Source organism: Andrographis paniculata, unplaced genomic scaffold (genome assembly GCF_009805555.1).
Source record: "Andrographis paniculata isolate CXL003 unplaced genomic scaffold, ASM980555v1 Contig95END, whole genome shotgun sequence".
Taxonomy (NCBI): domain Eukaryota; kingdom Viridiplantae; phylum Streptophyta; class Magnoliopsida; order Lamiales; family Acanthaceae; genus Andrographis; species Andrographis paniculata.
Genome location: NW_026137634.1, coordinates 1,763,057 through 1,778,460, shown reverse-complemented (window position 1 = coordinate 1,778,460; position 15,404 = coordinate 1,763,057). Strand labels below are relative to the sequence as shown.

The 15,404-nt window shown below is 42.7% G+C and overlaps 2 protein-coding genes across 6 annotated transcripts; one reads left to right on the top strand and one right to left on the bottom strand.

The window, feature by feature from the left end:
- The first annotated feature begins 6,097 nt into the window (after positions 1-6,097).
- Positions 6,098-10,711, top strand: LOC127243674 (ELF3-like protein 2). 5 transcript variants are annotated; one of them, XM_051263811.1, is made up of 4 exons: positions 6,098-6,884; positions 8,102-9,021; positions 9,268-9,319; positions 9,401-10,711. In XM_051263811.1, exons 1-4 carry the CDS (start codon positions 6,645-6,647, stop codon positions 10,268-10,270), a joined length of 2,082 nt encoding a protein of 693 aa, XP_051119768.1. In that variant the 5' UTR covers positions 6,098-6,644; the 3' UTR covers positions 10,271-10,711. The 5 variants fall into 5 exon arrangements, with proteins under 5 accessions (XP_051119768.1, XP_051119769.1, XP_051119767.1 ...); XM_051263813.1 differs by adding an exon at positions 7,971-8,029 and having other exon boundaries at positions 6,816-6,884; positions 9,268-10,711; XM_051263814.1 differs by adding an exon at positions 7,971-7,996 and having other exon boundaries at positions 6,832-6,884; positions 9,268-10,711.
- Positions 10,712-11,998: 1,287 nt separating this feature from the next.
- On the bottom strand, positions 11,999-15,331 carry LOC127243271 (putative late blight resistance protein homolog R1B-17). The gene has a single exon (XM_051263203.1). The coding sequence runs from the start codon at positions 14,916-14,918 to the stop codon at positions 12,162-12,164; it is 2,757 nt and encodes a 918-aa protein (XP_051119160.1). The 5' UTR covers positions 14,919-15,331; the 3' UTR covers positions 11,999-12,161.
- Between the last annotated feature and the right edge of the window lie 73 nt (positions 15,332-15,404).

Below are 15,404 nucleotides of genomic sequence, written 5' to 3'. Positions count from 1 at the left end.
CGAGGTGCCGGAACCATCAAAATTCACCAGCCAAGGTTCCAGCCCCACGTAGTCTAAATGAACGGCCTGAACCATCACATGAAGTTCGGCCAAGAAATCTGCGATGGACTATCCTTTCACGGCCTTAAGGGGTTGGTATGTTAAAGCGAATGATGCCAACTTTAACGCCCATTTAACTAAACGGCTTCGGAGGACTGGCCTTCATCATTGTCTTGGGCAAGGAGACAGCCCGTCGTGTCGTCTTTCGCGGTTATGTACAACTTCAACTCTCTTTCACTAATTGGCGACATTAACACCAGGGGAGATGCTAACGCCTGCTTAATCTGGTCTAGGGCTTCTTGCTGGGTTGAGCCAGAGGGAATGGAAGCTGCTTCCACCTCATTTTCCCCTAGATCAATGAAGAAGGGAGACGTAAGTGGATTCTTCCGAAGAACCGGAAGCGAAGCGCACCAACAGAAAAAGGGAAAAATGCACATAACAACCGACGTAGTTGACGAGACCAAAAGTGAGCCCCTAAGTCCTCGCGTGTGGCGAAAAAGATTCTATTCTTTCGCGGGGGAGATTCCCTGCAGCTAGATTGCTCTCAACCAGATCCTGAGTTTGGTTCTGGCGCTGCTATCCCTTTGGTGTGCACACGCTGGAAGCTATTATTTTGGTGGTGATTTCACTCCATAAGACATCGACTCACTAGCTGCTTTTAGAGCGGCCTTCGGGGTCAACCCGGCGGCTTCTATGAGGAAGGCGGCGCAAAGGAGGTCAATCCGAAAAGTCAGCTCGATCAACTAGCGCCCTTGGTGGATAAGTCTGACGACTCAGCATCACGTGTATGTGCATTTCCGCCCAAAAATTCTGTAATTGAAAAAAATGATGGTATGTTCCTATTCAGGTATAAGTCGGGCATTTCCGGCCCACCAAGCAAAACCAAGAACCCGACCTCTTGTAGCCCAAACTCGCACTTCCCAATGCGCTAAGGTTATAGGTCAAAAGCAGATTCGAGCAACATCGGAATCTTCTTATTGTGCATGCAAGAAGGGGGCAGGGATGGCTATATTTCTGGGAGTGAACTCCGGGCGGGGATCCTTCCTAAAAGAATTGACTGACCTTGCTGTTTAGGACTTTCTTCTCTAAAGTCTTGTTCCATACTCGAACATGTCTTTATCCCACGCAACAATACCGAAAAGGTCTTCATTCTCTCAGCCGCATTGACAATGAATCTCCTCAAGAAATTGACATTCCCCATCAAACTTTGCAGTTCGTTAATGTTGTGTGGGGGCCTAAGGTTTTGAATAGCCTTGACCTTATTTTTATCAACTTCGATCCCCTTTTGATGGATCAAAAAACCTAAGAAGTTCCCTGTTTGTATTTCGAAAGCGCACTTTGCCGAATTCATCTTGAGGTCGTGATTTCTCATCCGCAGAAAAGTTTTCCAAAGGTCCAACAAGTGGTGATCGAAGGCAAGGGACTTCACGATCACATCATTTATGTATACCTCAATGCAAGCACAGATCCACTCCAGATACCTGCATATTCGAATAAAGTTAGCTTTAAGGATTTTTTCGATCTCCTCCTTCACTTTCGGCAACAATTCTTGGTTGAAACGCCTAGGGGGCTGTTTGTGTGGCCGAAATGAAGCTTTAGTAGGTGATCGGTGCTCCACTAAGCTCTTTGATAGCCGCAGAATCTTATGGTAATTTCATACGAAACAATCCTTGAATTCTCGGATCAAAGCAATCATTTGCTCATTCTTCTTGACATCTAGAAAGGTGCTGACATGTGTCATCCGAGGGGTTGTCTTATCCCCAAGTTGACCTCTTCCAATGGATCCTGCGCTTCGAAAGATGAAGCAGCTCTTTGAATCGGTGACTGAATATCCTTTTCGTCTTGATCGAAAATCGGCGGCTGGGAGGATGTCCCTGCCTGCACGTCAAGAGGTTGAGCAGCATGATTTTTAGCCCGTATAAAAGGACAACCGGACCTGCCTGCTCTTGCCTCCAAATCCTGTAAATCAGGATGTTAGACATGATAAATACCTGAGTTATTAGGCCGTGCGTCGGCCTCGACTTTGATTTCGAACCCCTTCATGGTTAGATTGAATTCTTTCTATATTCCAGTGTCCTTATGAATCATGGACAATATGTATACATTAGGGAAATAATAAACGGCCTCTGCGGAATGTACCTCTATAGCCAGATCAACCTCGGCCTCCACCGTCTCGACTTGATCCCCATTCCAAAACATAACTTTTTGGTGTAGAGTCGAAGGGACGCACTGGGTGGTGTGGATCCAATCCCTCCAGAGAATGACCGAATAAGTTGGCTTCCCTTTGATAACAAAGAAAACCATCTGGTCCGTCCTTGTTTCGACTGTCACTTTCGCCACTAAGATGCCTGCGGCTGTATGTGCGTTCCCGGTGAAGTCAGTTGTTCGCATTGCTGTTGGGACAAGGTCATTCCTATTTTTCCCAATTTTTCTTAAAATAGATAGAGTCATCACGTTGACCGAAGCTCCCCCATCTACCAGGACCTTGTTGATCGTCCGCCCATCAAGATGTACCGTGAGGAATAAGGGTTTCAAGTGACGTGTATTTTCATCCACCAACTTCTGAAAAATCACTGGCTCTGGTCTTTCCTTTTGAATGTCGGTATTTTGGTCCACCCTAATATAACGAACCAACTCCTTCCAGTAGAACATCTCCCTGGAGATAGTCGGGCTGGGTTGGAGGAGGTTTGAATTCTCGAGGTAACACACCTATTGTATTAACCTTGAGGTCTTCCTTATAGCGTGAAGGTTGTTCAAGGTCTTGGTCGCAAGCTATAATATCCAAGGTAGCCTTTGACGCTTCATCGCAATCAAGGGCATCAATCATCGGCTCATCCTCAGAAATTTGCTCTTCCCCGAGTGTCACAGTAAAGTGAGGTTCGATGGGGTACTCAACCCTTGCAAAAAATCCTTTTAGTCTCAATTCCTTTTGGGCCTGAAGCTGGTGATGAAGGTCCTCTTGACCAAACTTCGGTCTTTTGACGACAACCCCTTCGGAATCCTGGCGTTGCTGCCCACCGGCCTGACTTTCATGGTTGAAAGTCTGCTACGCCCCAGTCGGACACTCCTGGGAAAGGAGAACAGCTAGGTGTTGTCGTTGTATTATTCTTTTTTGAGTCCTAGTTAGAGGTTGCACCACCTGCTCCTTCCGGTTTTTTGTCTAGCTCCCGTTGTTTGGAGCCTTCCTAGGAATGCGGGTCTGATAGGGTGTGATTACCACTTGATCTATGAAGGTTACTCGTCAAACCTCGTCTCCTTTTTTAAAGCTTACTTCCATGACTGTATTCATAGGAGAAAGTCTGGTCCACACCGAACTCCTCCTCAGAGGTTTGATCGACCTTCCAAGCCTCTCAAACACTGGTTTTTAGGGCATATTTTCCTACCATCTGCTCCAAAACCTGGATTCGACTTTCTGGACCTGGCTGGATGCAACCTGACAACATTTATCGGTGCGGGGAACGGCTTCGTATCTACTTTCATATTAGATTTTTCAGCCAAATTGAGGCGGCTTTCTTTGATGGCTTTTTGGACCGTATTTCGGAAGGCAATACTGTTATCGATCCGGTGGCAATATACTCCATGCCACTTACAAAATAATGTTCCTTTCAGTTCCTATTCGGTCGGTATTTTGTGACCTTCCTTGAGGCGGAGCTGGTTGTCTTTCAACAAATAATAAAAAATCTGCTATGTCTTTGCAATATCGAACGAGTAAGATATTTTTGGATTCACCTCTTTCCATCGGAGCGGCTTAAGAGCCGAGCATGTATATACTTTTCCCTGTGAAATTTCAGCCAATAAGGTCTATTCCTGCTCATTCTCGACCTCGGCAGCCCTTTCTTGAGCAAAGACGCAATGGTTCCCACTCTGGAACTTCTGATTTAGGGCCGTTTGAGCTTCTTTGAAAGGTTGTTCGGCCTTCACAGCTTTGGACATCGGCTGTCAAAAGTCGTGACACTCCTGGAGAGCCAACCTGTCATGCAACTGGTATGTCATGTTATTTATATTCACATTCACCACATGGTCCTCTGGTATACGAACTTGGCATCTAGTTTATGCACTTCTTAATTGTTCCAAGAACTGCTCGAGCGATTCCTTACTTCGCCTATTGCCATACATCCTATGAATCGCATTTTTTATTACCTATGGATTTATGATGGGATGTGGCAACAGCCCCATCTCTGCCTGCCCCCCAGGCTGTTCGGAAGCTACCTGACCAGACGACGGATTGTGTAATGCCGGTTGTGGGAAGGCTTGATGAGTAAGTCCCAATTGTGTAAACGAATTCGGGGGCCTTCCGTAAGTTCTCTAAGGACTGGAGCCTATTGCAATGGTGTATTTTTGGGGGCTGATTGGTCAGGATATTCGTAGGTTTGTTGTAGCCCGGAACCAGCAGCAAATCGACCTTCCTCAGCAGCTCTCTTCCCCCCAATGTATCGGGATGGTGTTGGGACTGGTCCATTTGGTCTCAAGTCAATCCAGAAGGCTTTGGGACCAAGGAAGGTGCTGGTATCGCTGTCGGCCTTGCCCTCCATGCATTGGAAGTTTCTTGTCCGGCCACTGGGTTTCTTCGAAGGTCTGGAGTAGGGACTAGAGTGCTGAAAGTATTTCCAACAAATAATTATTTTGCCCATGTGGTGCTGATGGGATTGACTTGAAGGTCATCCCAAATCCATCGGTTGAAGGCGGCCCAAAGGAAGCCTGTCCGGCCGACGCCGGAGATCCTTCGACCTTCTGGATGAGGATCGGAAGTCCTCTAGATCCGGCACTCCTTCCGAACAGAGTAATATGACCATACTTAAGTGCCTGAGAGGTCGGATTTGCTGCGAAGCTGGTTGTAAGGCCCGCGGGAGGTCAAATCTCTGGCTGGCTGGAATCGACCTTTCGGACCTTGCTTTTTTGAGTTTCTTCCTTCAGAAGCAGCGCAAACTCATTCCAAATGACGGGTTTCAGAACGTCGCTAATGTATTTCGATAGTTCTTGGGCGGATCCGTGAAGGGACAACTGAATTTCCTCACGGATATGCTCCTAAATGATGCTGGCTGGAAGGCTAATGTTCTGGTCCGGCCTTTCAGCAACAACGCAAGCTTCGTCGCGTGGGGCAGCTTCTTACGCACGGCGCAATGACGAATCGCCGACGATTTCTTTATTTTTAAACATCTCTACAGTCATTGGCGGTATCAGTTTTATCTCGAAGTTGCATGTAAAAGTCGCGAGACGTCGGTGTCCTACTAGACGTTCCAATTCTGTTGTCGGAAAAAATCGCCACCGACGGTTTAATCGAAAAGCCTATCGAAATTGATTTGTTCGTAGGGTTCTCCGGCCTTCTCAAGAAATAATTCGGGCTATCTCGCGATAATCGAAAAATTGATGAAAAAAATAAGGTAAAATAAATAAGAACGAAATTGAAAATTAAATTAAAATTAATGAAAGAAAACTGTAAAAGTTTGGAAAAACTACAGGAATGGAAAAATTGCAGAGAAAATAATGAATATGATCACACGATGAATGACGTATTTCTCCTCTCTTTGATCTTCTTTAAATCTTCTTAATTTTGATTTTTATTTGGACATAGTATTGTTCTTAACTTTCTTCCAGCAACTTCTTTATCCTAATAAATTCACTCTTTCGGTTGACTTTTCCAACAAGCTACCTTCTATATTGGGTTGCTTGATCAACGGGCTGGTTGGACATGCAAATCCACTTGCTGATCGCTGCTGCATGTTGGTCTGGGAACCTCCATTCTGGGTTGTGTCTGTAGTAGCGGCACAATTAATTATTTAGGTGTGTACAAATAATAATACTATTATATATCACTATATATATTTCATACTACATCCAAAAATATGAAAAAGATTAGATTTTTACGGCGACAAATGGATTCATTTCGAAATAGAGAAGAAAGGGGATGATAATAATACGTGGGAAAATTTTAACGATACCATTGATTTAGGGGGGCGAATTCCTTGAGAACAAATCTAAAGCTATTTATGTCCACTGATCTTACATCCAAACATAGCCATATAGCTATTTAGCGGACTTTCATTGAATTGAATCGGTAATCGAAAGATATCAAGAAAAATAAATTTCTTTTCCAAGATTTTTGATTTAAAATAATATCGAAAGAGCGTTTCCATTTCGCTGCGTCTCTCCAATCGCGATCAGATCGATCTCTGAGGTGACCCATTTCATTCGGTGATCACTGATCCCCTCCCTCTCTCTCTCCTCCACCTGTGATTCAGCCCCTCACTCTCTCGCTCCTAATCTTGCTTTCTTATAAAGACACATCTCCTATCTTCAGTAATCCTCTTCCGACGTTGTTGTTCGCTTTGGACCTGCCGCGTACCCACCCCACCCCACCCCACACACACCCCACCCCACTTTCAGTTAGTTTCTTCTTCTTCTATGCGTAATCTGACATTTGGGTTCCTTGAAGTGAGTGTGCTGTTGCTCTTCTATATCTTCGAATTTTTGTTTTTAAGATCGTTTAAATCAGCTTTATGTTTTGTACGAACTTGCAAAAATGGTGTGATTTGGGGGGATTGCAGAATGTGTTGGTTGTTGATAGTGGATGAAATTAGGGTTTTTATGAAAGAGAAAGTTGGGGAATGAAAGGTAGAAAGGATGAAGGGAATAAGCCAATGGATCCTATGTTTCCGAGACTGCACATTAGTGATGCAGACAAAGGAGGCCCGAGAGCACCGCCTAGGAACAAAATGGCTCTTTGTGAGCAGTACAATGTGGTCTCTCAAAGCTCCAAATCATTCGGGTCCAGCGGATCGCCGCCATTGCTGCCATTTCTTCCTAGCAGTGGCGGCTCTACTTTCCTTTCACGATCCTCCAGTAATGTGAGTGTGCCTTTGTAGGGAATAATGTGACCGAATTATGTTATCATCAGCTTATGTATTGATTCGATGAAGTAGAAATGATCTTGATCATCACTTGTATTAACTGTTTGTTGAATTTTGTTTATCCGTAAAGTGGCCTTTGTCTTTTATCGGTTTCGCATATTGCTTATTGTCGATTTGGATTAGTTTGTTTATGATCATCTTGTACATTCGAAAAATGCTCATTTTGCAGTTGAAAAAAGTCTGTTAGTTGGCAAGTGATTTGATTCGATGAAGTAGAAATGATCTTTGATCATCACTTGTATTAACTCTTTGTTGAATTTTGCTTATCCGTAAAGTGGCCTTTGTCTTTTATCCGTTTCACCTATTGCTTATTGTCGATTTGGATTAGTTTGTAGGGAATAATGTGGTTGAATTATGTTACGATCATCTTATACATTCGAAACATGCACATTGTGCAGTTGAAAAAAGTCTGCTGGTTGGTAAGTGATTTGATTCGATGAAGTAGAAATGATCTTTGATCATCACTTGTATTAACTGTTTGTTGAATTTTGTTTATCCGTGAAGTGGCTTTTGTCTTTTATTCAGTTTGCTTATTGCTTATTGTCGGTTTGGATTAATTTGTAGGGAATAATGTGGTTGAATTCTGTTATGATCACCTTATGTATTCGAAAAGTATTCATTTTGTAGTTAAAAGTTTGTTATGAAGTAGAAATGAGGCGTAGGTTGTTTGCGCGCGCCGTGTGTTTGATTATTTGCGCGGCGCAATTAGAACCACTTGTGCTTTGCATTGCCTCTTTCTTGCTTTTTGTATCTGTTAAGTGACGGTCATTTATATAATCTAATATGGTATCAGAGTGTTGGGTCTCGAGTTCGAATTCCACAGTCTCCGGGTTTGTCGTCATCCGGGGGCAAGTTTAGTTTGGTGTCATTTATCCCCTTGCCTGTGAGTGCATGTTGGTTTACCCCTGTTTGTAGATAAATAAATAAATGATGCGTATCCTAATAACTCAGGGGTGTGTAGGTTGACTTTTGTTTGTAAATAAATAAATAAATAATGCGTATTCTAACAGTTTAAATTTTTAGGTGAGTTGGTCGTTTACTTCATTTTGGTAAGTTATTTGATTCGATGGAGCAGAACTGAGGTGTGGATTGTTCGTTTGACCTGTTTCTTTAATTGTTTGTGCCGTGCTTTCTAATTCTCACATTGATTGTAGGAAGGTGGCGACAAAGGACAAGCGCTTCCTACATCAGGAAGCATGCCTACATTTTGTCATTTGCCGGAGAGATATTATTCGCAGTGCCAGGAAGGAGCAATCCCAAGCACTATACTCTCAAAGTCCGAGCCATGGTTGTCGCTGACTGAAAGCTACAATTTGCGCGCTCCGGATGAATCAACATCTAAAGATAAATGCAATGATCCTCCCAGATGTAGCGAAAGTCCCGCGCCAATTCCTGGAGACAAGAACAGTTTTAAAAGTCCGTTTTTTTTTTCATCGGGGAGAAATCTCAATTATGGGAAGCTTCATCTGAATCCGGGGAGTACTTCCTGTAGTTCGGTTTCTTCAGGCGAAAACCATAACGTATTCTTGAAGCTGCCGAGGATTGCAAGTCGCGATTGTGCAGCTGAGGAAAGCGGGCGACTTTCGCAGGATAGTGAGAGTTGTTCTGAAAGGCCCTGTCGTATTTCTTTATTCGGGGCGAAAAATTTCTCAGATACTTCTCTTGCGCAAAATAAATCCGCTGAGCTCGGAATTAGAAAACTCCGATCTGATCAGCTCTTGAAAACGAGTCTAGGAGACGAGCAGACAATGTTACAGAATCCTTGTAAGCCGATGTTGCATGACTTGCGAGTTCTGCAAAAAGACAGGGCGTTGGGCGACGCTAAATCTGGAATTCATGAAACATCGTCTAGAAAAAGATCGGCTTTGGCAATGAATGATTCGTCGTGTAAAACTAAGATCGACTCGAGCAAGGACTTCTTCAAAGGCGCAATGCCAATGGAAAGTTCTGAAAAAAAGCAGGATTTTTCCGATTCCACAGAAGCCTCTGGAAGTGATCTGGACATATCGCCGGATGAAGTTGCCGCCATTCTCGGTCAGCGACTGTTCTGGAGAGCGAGAAAAACGATTGTGCAGTAAGTATCTCCGGCTGTTCAATGCATGTTTATTATGTTTGAGAAGTTTGAATAGCTAAATTTTCTTATCTGATAAATTTGACAATACATCTTCGCAAAAACTTAGTTTTTTTTTTCTTTTATGTTTGAGAAAAACGATGAGTTCATGTTTACGCTTACGGATGCTATACATCTCTATCAGATATGGGTATTTTGTTCGATGATTTTAGGTACCCATGTAAGTCTTTATCCCCAACCTTTTTGCAGTCAACAGAGAGTGTTTTCTTTGCAGATATTTGAGTTACATCGACTCGTTCAGGTAAGTTCTCGTAGTTATTCCGCTTTCCCATCCTATATTAAAGAATGCATCGAATTCTTCGTGGCTCAACGTTGTCGACAGGTCCAAAGACGTATAGCAAGATCCCCCGAAATGTCACACGAAAGCAATTTCGATCCTAAAAAACAGTCGATGCAATTTTCCCGGATCGATAAGTTGCCCTTCATGACACCTCTGGATCCATTGCCTTCTAAATCTAAGGTCGATGTCACGGAGTCTGATACCGACAAGGATTGCAAAGCCGAGGATCCAACCGGCGACGCCGAAAAAGGGCACTTTGGTCAGGAAATTTCCTTGAAGTCGTTAATCCCGATGCTGCCTTCTATGCCGACTGATGCTAAATTATCGCCGTTACCGGTACCAGCGTCTGTTCCTACCGATGCTAAGCTGGCGCCGTGGTGCTTTCCACCTTCGTCCGGAAATCCATGGCTCGTTCCCGTAAGGCCTCCGTACAGCGGGACTTGCTTTCCGAATGCGGGCTTGATGGCGCCGGTTCATGGGAATTGCGCGCCGATGAATTTAAGCGCAGTCGGAGGAGTGGCTTATGGTGTTCCGCCAAATCAGAATTACCTTCATCCTTACAGCATGCCGGCAATGGATCCAAACAGTCTAAATCTTGATCGCGAGGCGATTAACAACACTAATTCCGGATTCCAACTTGCTGGATCGGACAAGAATTTATCGAGCAACGTTGGTGAAACGCCTTGCAAAGTTTCGAGCGATCTGGGAAGTAAGAATGAGGGAGAAACACTGCCCCTTTTCCCTACCATGCCGTCCTGTGAGATGCTAAACGACGAAAGCGAGGCGCAGGCGACGAACAATGAGAGTAAGGTGCAAGTGATCAAAGTGGTGCCTCACAGTAGCAGTCAGTTGGCGGCAGAATCAGCCGCGCGAATTTTCCAGTCTCTAATCGAAGAAAGGAAGAGAGCATGAGTAACTTTCTTCGTCGCGCTTGCTTTCCGCGCCTCGACTGGCTGTGTTATGGGTAAATTTTCATTCCTTTTGCCTTGTGATCGATGAATTTGGTTATTCACTGTACATAAATTGCTGCAAGTGATGGATACGAAGGTAGTCGCCTCCAATGTATTATCTGTCGCCATTACCTTACAGAGTTTTGGTGATAATTCTTGCGGACGACAGTGTTTCTTGATGCAGGTAAGAGTCGCCAAATATTGCGACGAGCATTTGGAATTTTCTTTGTATCGGCTATAGCATTTTTTTTTATTTATTTTTTATTTTTTTATTTTTTCCTTTTTCCGCCTTTTAGATTGCATTGCAAATATGAGATTACATTGATCCAGTTTGCAGAGATGAGTCTTTTTTTGTGTGTTTTTGATCAAATCTTGCAATGGTGATTCTAATTTTGTTTCTTGATGTGAAATTTCTTGGATATGAATGTTTCTTTCACAAAGATTGTTTTCTTTTTAGTTTTAGCTTGGTCTCTTTGAGAAATTTAGCATTGTCGTCTGCTACAAGACAGCACATCAGACAGCACATCGTGTTACTATAATCACTTTTCTCGTCGTGAGGCTTCTTCAGCTCCTCCAGCATAGCTTCAACTTCTTGCTCCACCTTAAGCAGCTCTTCTTCAAACTCTTCTTCCTCCACATTTTGGCAACAAGTCTTCACGATTCCACGATGATGAGTACTGTTCCCTAATTCGAATTCAATCTGCTTCGAGATTTCAAATTCGATCACATCCTGTGCTCGATATGCCGCATCCCTGATCCGTCTCTCTACATCATCATCTTTGGGTGGATAAGCTTCGAAATCATCTCGCAAAAGGGTGAATTTTTGGTGGAGGAATTTCATGATTTGGTGCCTCCCCAGAAGAATGTTTGGATGTCGACCCAAATGAAGAATATCTTCCAGTAACTCCATGAGAGAAGCAATAGCAGCACAGTACGCCATAACTTCCCGCCGATCTTTTTCTTTTTCTTCTTGTTCGTGTTCTTCTTCTTCCTCTTCTCAGGCAACACACAACGGGCGGTGCGATCGATAACAGTTTCAAGCTAGACCCAAGAAGGGGAACTTCTTTGAACTTCACCACTGGAACTGTTCAGGTGAGATGAGTTGCATTTGCATCAGTGTATATATATATATAATAATTGAGTTGAAATATTATTTATTCTAATTTTAATTTATTATAAATTAGTATAACATAGTTTCTTTAATATTATATATTTTAAAATTAATTATATTTATAATTTAATATATTTTAATTGTTTATTATAATTTTTTAATAAATTTAAATTTATATATAAAAAATTAATAAGTTATGTTTATACATAATGTATCTAGAACGGATCTGTCACGCGGAACCATGAATACATCTCCCCATTGTGACTTTCTTCACTACCAGTGTAACTAATTTTCAGTTTAATAAGGTTATGGATCATTTCAATGTCTCGTGGCTTTTACCGCACAAATTTTTATTATTGAGATTTTTTTTTTAACAATATCAAATTAAACAATTATTTTTTTAATATTGATATCTATTTATATCCCATCAAACAATTATTCAAATTCAAATATTTTACGATTAAAAAATTTAAATTCAAAAACACAAACCCATAAACAAACACAATGTTGGATTGTTTTTATCTACAAATTTACTCTTGTTCCCCTATTTGAAAACAAAATCCAAAATCAAACTTCAAATAAACAAACTCATAATCATTCCTTGAAATGGTTCAAAGCCATTACAACCTGTTGTAACAACATCAGTATTCAATGACAAAAACATCCAGACATCATTCTAAAGTCGAAAACTATACATAATAAGGAAACATAAACATATACAGGAAAACAAATAACCAATCAATCAATCAAGAACATGCACTTGAAGATCAAAGTTTGCATACTCATCGTTTTGCTCCTTACGAATTTCATTAGCCGATTCTCCGGCACGCTTGCTGAATTGCACGCTGATGAACTTAAGCGTTTCCCCAATTCCGGCCGGGATCCTCTCTAGTTCTGTGCACTTGTTGATATGGAGGTGTTGGAGGTTTGGGAAGTGTTCATGTTCTGCAATCCATTCCTTGAGATCTAAGCTCTCCATGACCAGGAAGTTTAGCTTAACAAATTGGTTTTCTTCGGGCGCCCACACATTGCCACTCATTGCGCCATTTCTTAGCCTGAGAACTTGCAGAAATGGAAGGGAACCCACAACGGTAAGATTCTCCCATGGTAGTCGACAGCCCTGTAGAGACAACTTCTCAAGTTTCCGGGGAAATGCAAAGCTGCTTTGAAAGGAATCGACATATGAAAACTGCTCCGCATGGAAGACAATATTCAGCTTCTCAAGTCGGAGAAGATCGACGAGATTATTGAGGCAATACTGATTCCAGATGTCGCCGGCTTCCCCTCCCCGGCAAATTAATTTCAATTTTCTGATGTTGGGGATCATCGAAATTGCCTCATTGGTGAATACGAAATTCTCAGCCGTTTCCAACGTCTGCAGGCATTCAAGTTTCTGGAGAGGAATATCGTCGACCTCAGGAACAGCCGGCAGGTTCATTCTGTCGATTATAAGATGCCTTAGCTGCGGCATCTTCCAAATTTCCGATGGCAATGAGATGGACTCACAAACAGGAGCATGAATAATCAAAGTTTGAAGATTCAGAAACTTGGATATTGATGAAGGAAGATGCTTCTTCTTCTCGATGCCTAGCTGTAGAGCGAGGTACTTGAGACGAAACATTCTTGAAAATGCAGTTGGAGCAACCAAAGTTTTTATATCTGCGACATCAACTATTTTCAATAACGGAACACTATGCCACTTCAATCTTAGAAGATCAGACGAGGCTGTCCGGCTAAATAAACAAATAGAGTTGACGTATTTGGTGTCTTTGAGTGCCCAAGGCATCCGCGGCGCTGCTGAGTAAAGAATAATGCGCCGTACTTTCTCACTCTCGTTCCAATCTTTGCCATTAAAGAAATGATCATTGGCTCCTTGTGTCGTACAGAAGTCTCTCAAGAGATCGTGTATGACACAAAACTTGAATTCGCCATTCGCCTTCTTCTTATTAACAATTACAAGACTTCTTTCGACAAGTTCCTTGAAGTATTCCATCCCTCGTTCCTCTAAGTTTCCAGAATCGCTGTCCGAGTTCAAGAACCCCTCAGCTATCCACAACCTGATGAGCTTCGGGATACTGATTTCATAATCTTCAGGAAAACTTCCCATGAGTAGAAAGCACGCCTTTAATCGAGAAGGCAAGTGATTATAGCTCAACGACAATATGTTTGACAATTGATCGTCATCGCTGCGCAAAACAGAGCTCACATTCCTTTCGATCATTTTCCAGTATCCTAGAGTTGTGTCGCTCGAAAGAATACCTGCAATCACGACAATTGCGAGTGGAAGCCCTTTACATTTGCCTGCAATCGACCTTCCAGTATCCTCCAATTCATTTGGACATCGTCCTTGTCCGAACACCTTATTTTTAAGGAGATCCCAACTAGCATCCGCCTTAAGGAATTCCATCTCATAAAGAAACTTGGACGTGCCAACAGCATATTGGGCAACATATGTTAGCCGAGTCGTTAACAAGATCCGACTCTTATTGCCATCATCAGGGAATGCTTGCTTCAGATCATCCCAAACTTTCTTCTTCCAAACATCATCGATCACAACGAGGTACCTTCGACCTTTCAAGTGTTGATATATACAAGTTTTCGATGTTCTTTCCTCCAGTCTTCGACGCTCCTCCATTTCTTCTCTCAATTCCTGTTGTGTTTTTTTACGTCCTTCCTTAGCTTTCCCTGATTTTATCTTCTCCTTTTCAAGCTCCTTTTTCGATTTTTCATACTCATCCAATGCTTTCTTTACCAATCTACCCAATTCCTCCATTGTCATGATACGCAAGGAGATTATGATGTTCTGAAGAACTCTAATCACGTCATAATCTTGAGAAATAGTAACCCAACCACGAAAATCAAATCTCTCCAAGATAGAAGCATTATCGAAGGCGTTTCTTGCTAAAGTGGTCTTACCAATTCCGCCCATCCCAACAATGGGGATGACTTGCAGCTTTGCCGAATTTCCACATATCTTCTCTTTAATGGCTTCCAGGTATTCATCAAATCCAACCATGGCGTCCGCATCAGCTCGAGGCGTTTGACCTGGTGCGTTGACTTCAGCAGCCACTGAACCTAGCCGCAGATTTTCAAGCTCCTGGCTCTCCTTAATCGCCTTCAGTTCCTGCACTATGGAATCTACTTCTCGCCCCACCTTCTGCAAGTCGTCGTCGTCTTCGGCTTCGCAAGCAAGGACCAGATTTTGAATTATCTTCTTGAACACGTGATTTCCCTCTTCGGAATCTTTAGGGTTTGCAATTTCAGATTCGATCACATCCTGCACTTGATATGCTGTGTCTCGGATTCGTCTTTCCACGAGATCTGCTGCTTCGTCGCCTTTGGATGAATAATCTTTCAACGATTTTCGCAAGTCTGTGAATTTCTGGTGGAGGGATTTCAGGATTTGGCGCCTCCTGTGAAGAATAGCCGGGTAGTGATTTCGATGTAAGATATCCTCCAGCAACTCCATGGCCGAAGCAAGAGCAGCATAAGAAGCCATTTTTGGTCTTCCTCTCCACAGTCAAATTACAACAATGGCGGCAACCAGAAATGATTATTTTCTCAACAGATTAGCTACAAAACCTCACTGATAATTACAAAGTTAAAAACAAGAGGACAGACAGAGACAGGCTGTCTAGGAAGAACAAGTGCCAGCAATAATTTCGAGCAACTTGCAAACTCCAAAATATTATACTTAAAACACTCTTATTTGTCAGCTTCCGGCGCATGTTACATATGTATCAGACCAGACTTTGACGTTGGTAGCAAACGAAGCGAAAACGAAGCGACAAAGTGGAGCATTGCTCGGTGAAGGAGCATGCTTATGGACCCGTCACGAATGAGCATGTTTTAAGGGTACATTCCAGGCCAATGGGAAGTACTCCTAGGGTGAGGGAATATGCTCAACATTATTGGCGGGCCAAGGGTCAGAGCTTAGTTCATGAGGAAAAAACCATGTTAAAGGACGATCTTCGGGCCATGAATG

Coding starts and splice junctions, on each gene's coding strand:
- LOC127243674 (XM_051263810.1), top strand. CDS start 6,645: ATGAAAGGTAGAAAGGATGAAGGGAATAAGCCAATGGATCCTATGTTT. Junction 6,885..8,101: donor TTTCACGATCCTCCAGTAAT/GTGAGTGTGCCT, acceptor CATTGATTGTAG/GAAGGTGGCGACAAAGGACA. Junction 9,022..9,267: donor GCGAGAAAAACGATTGTGCA/GTAAGTATCTCC, acceptor ACCTTTTTGCAG/TCAACAGAGAGTGTTTTCTT.
- LOC127243271 (XM_051263203.1), bottom strand. CDS start 14,918: ATGGCTTCTTATGCTGCTCTTGCTTCGGCCATGGAGTTGCTGGAGGAT.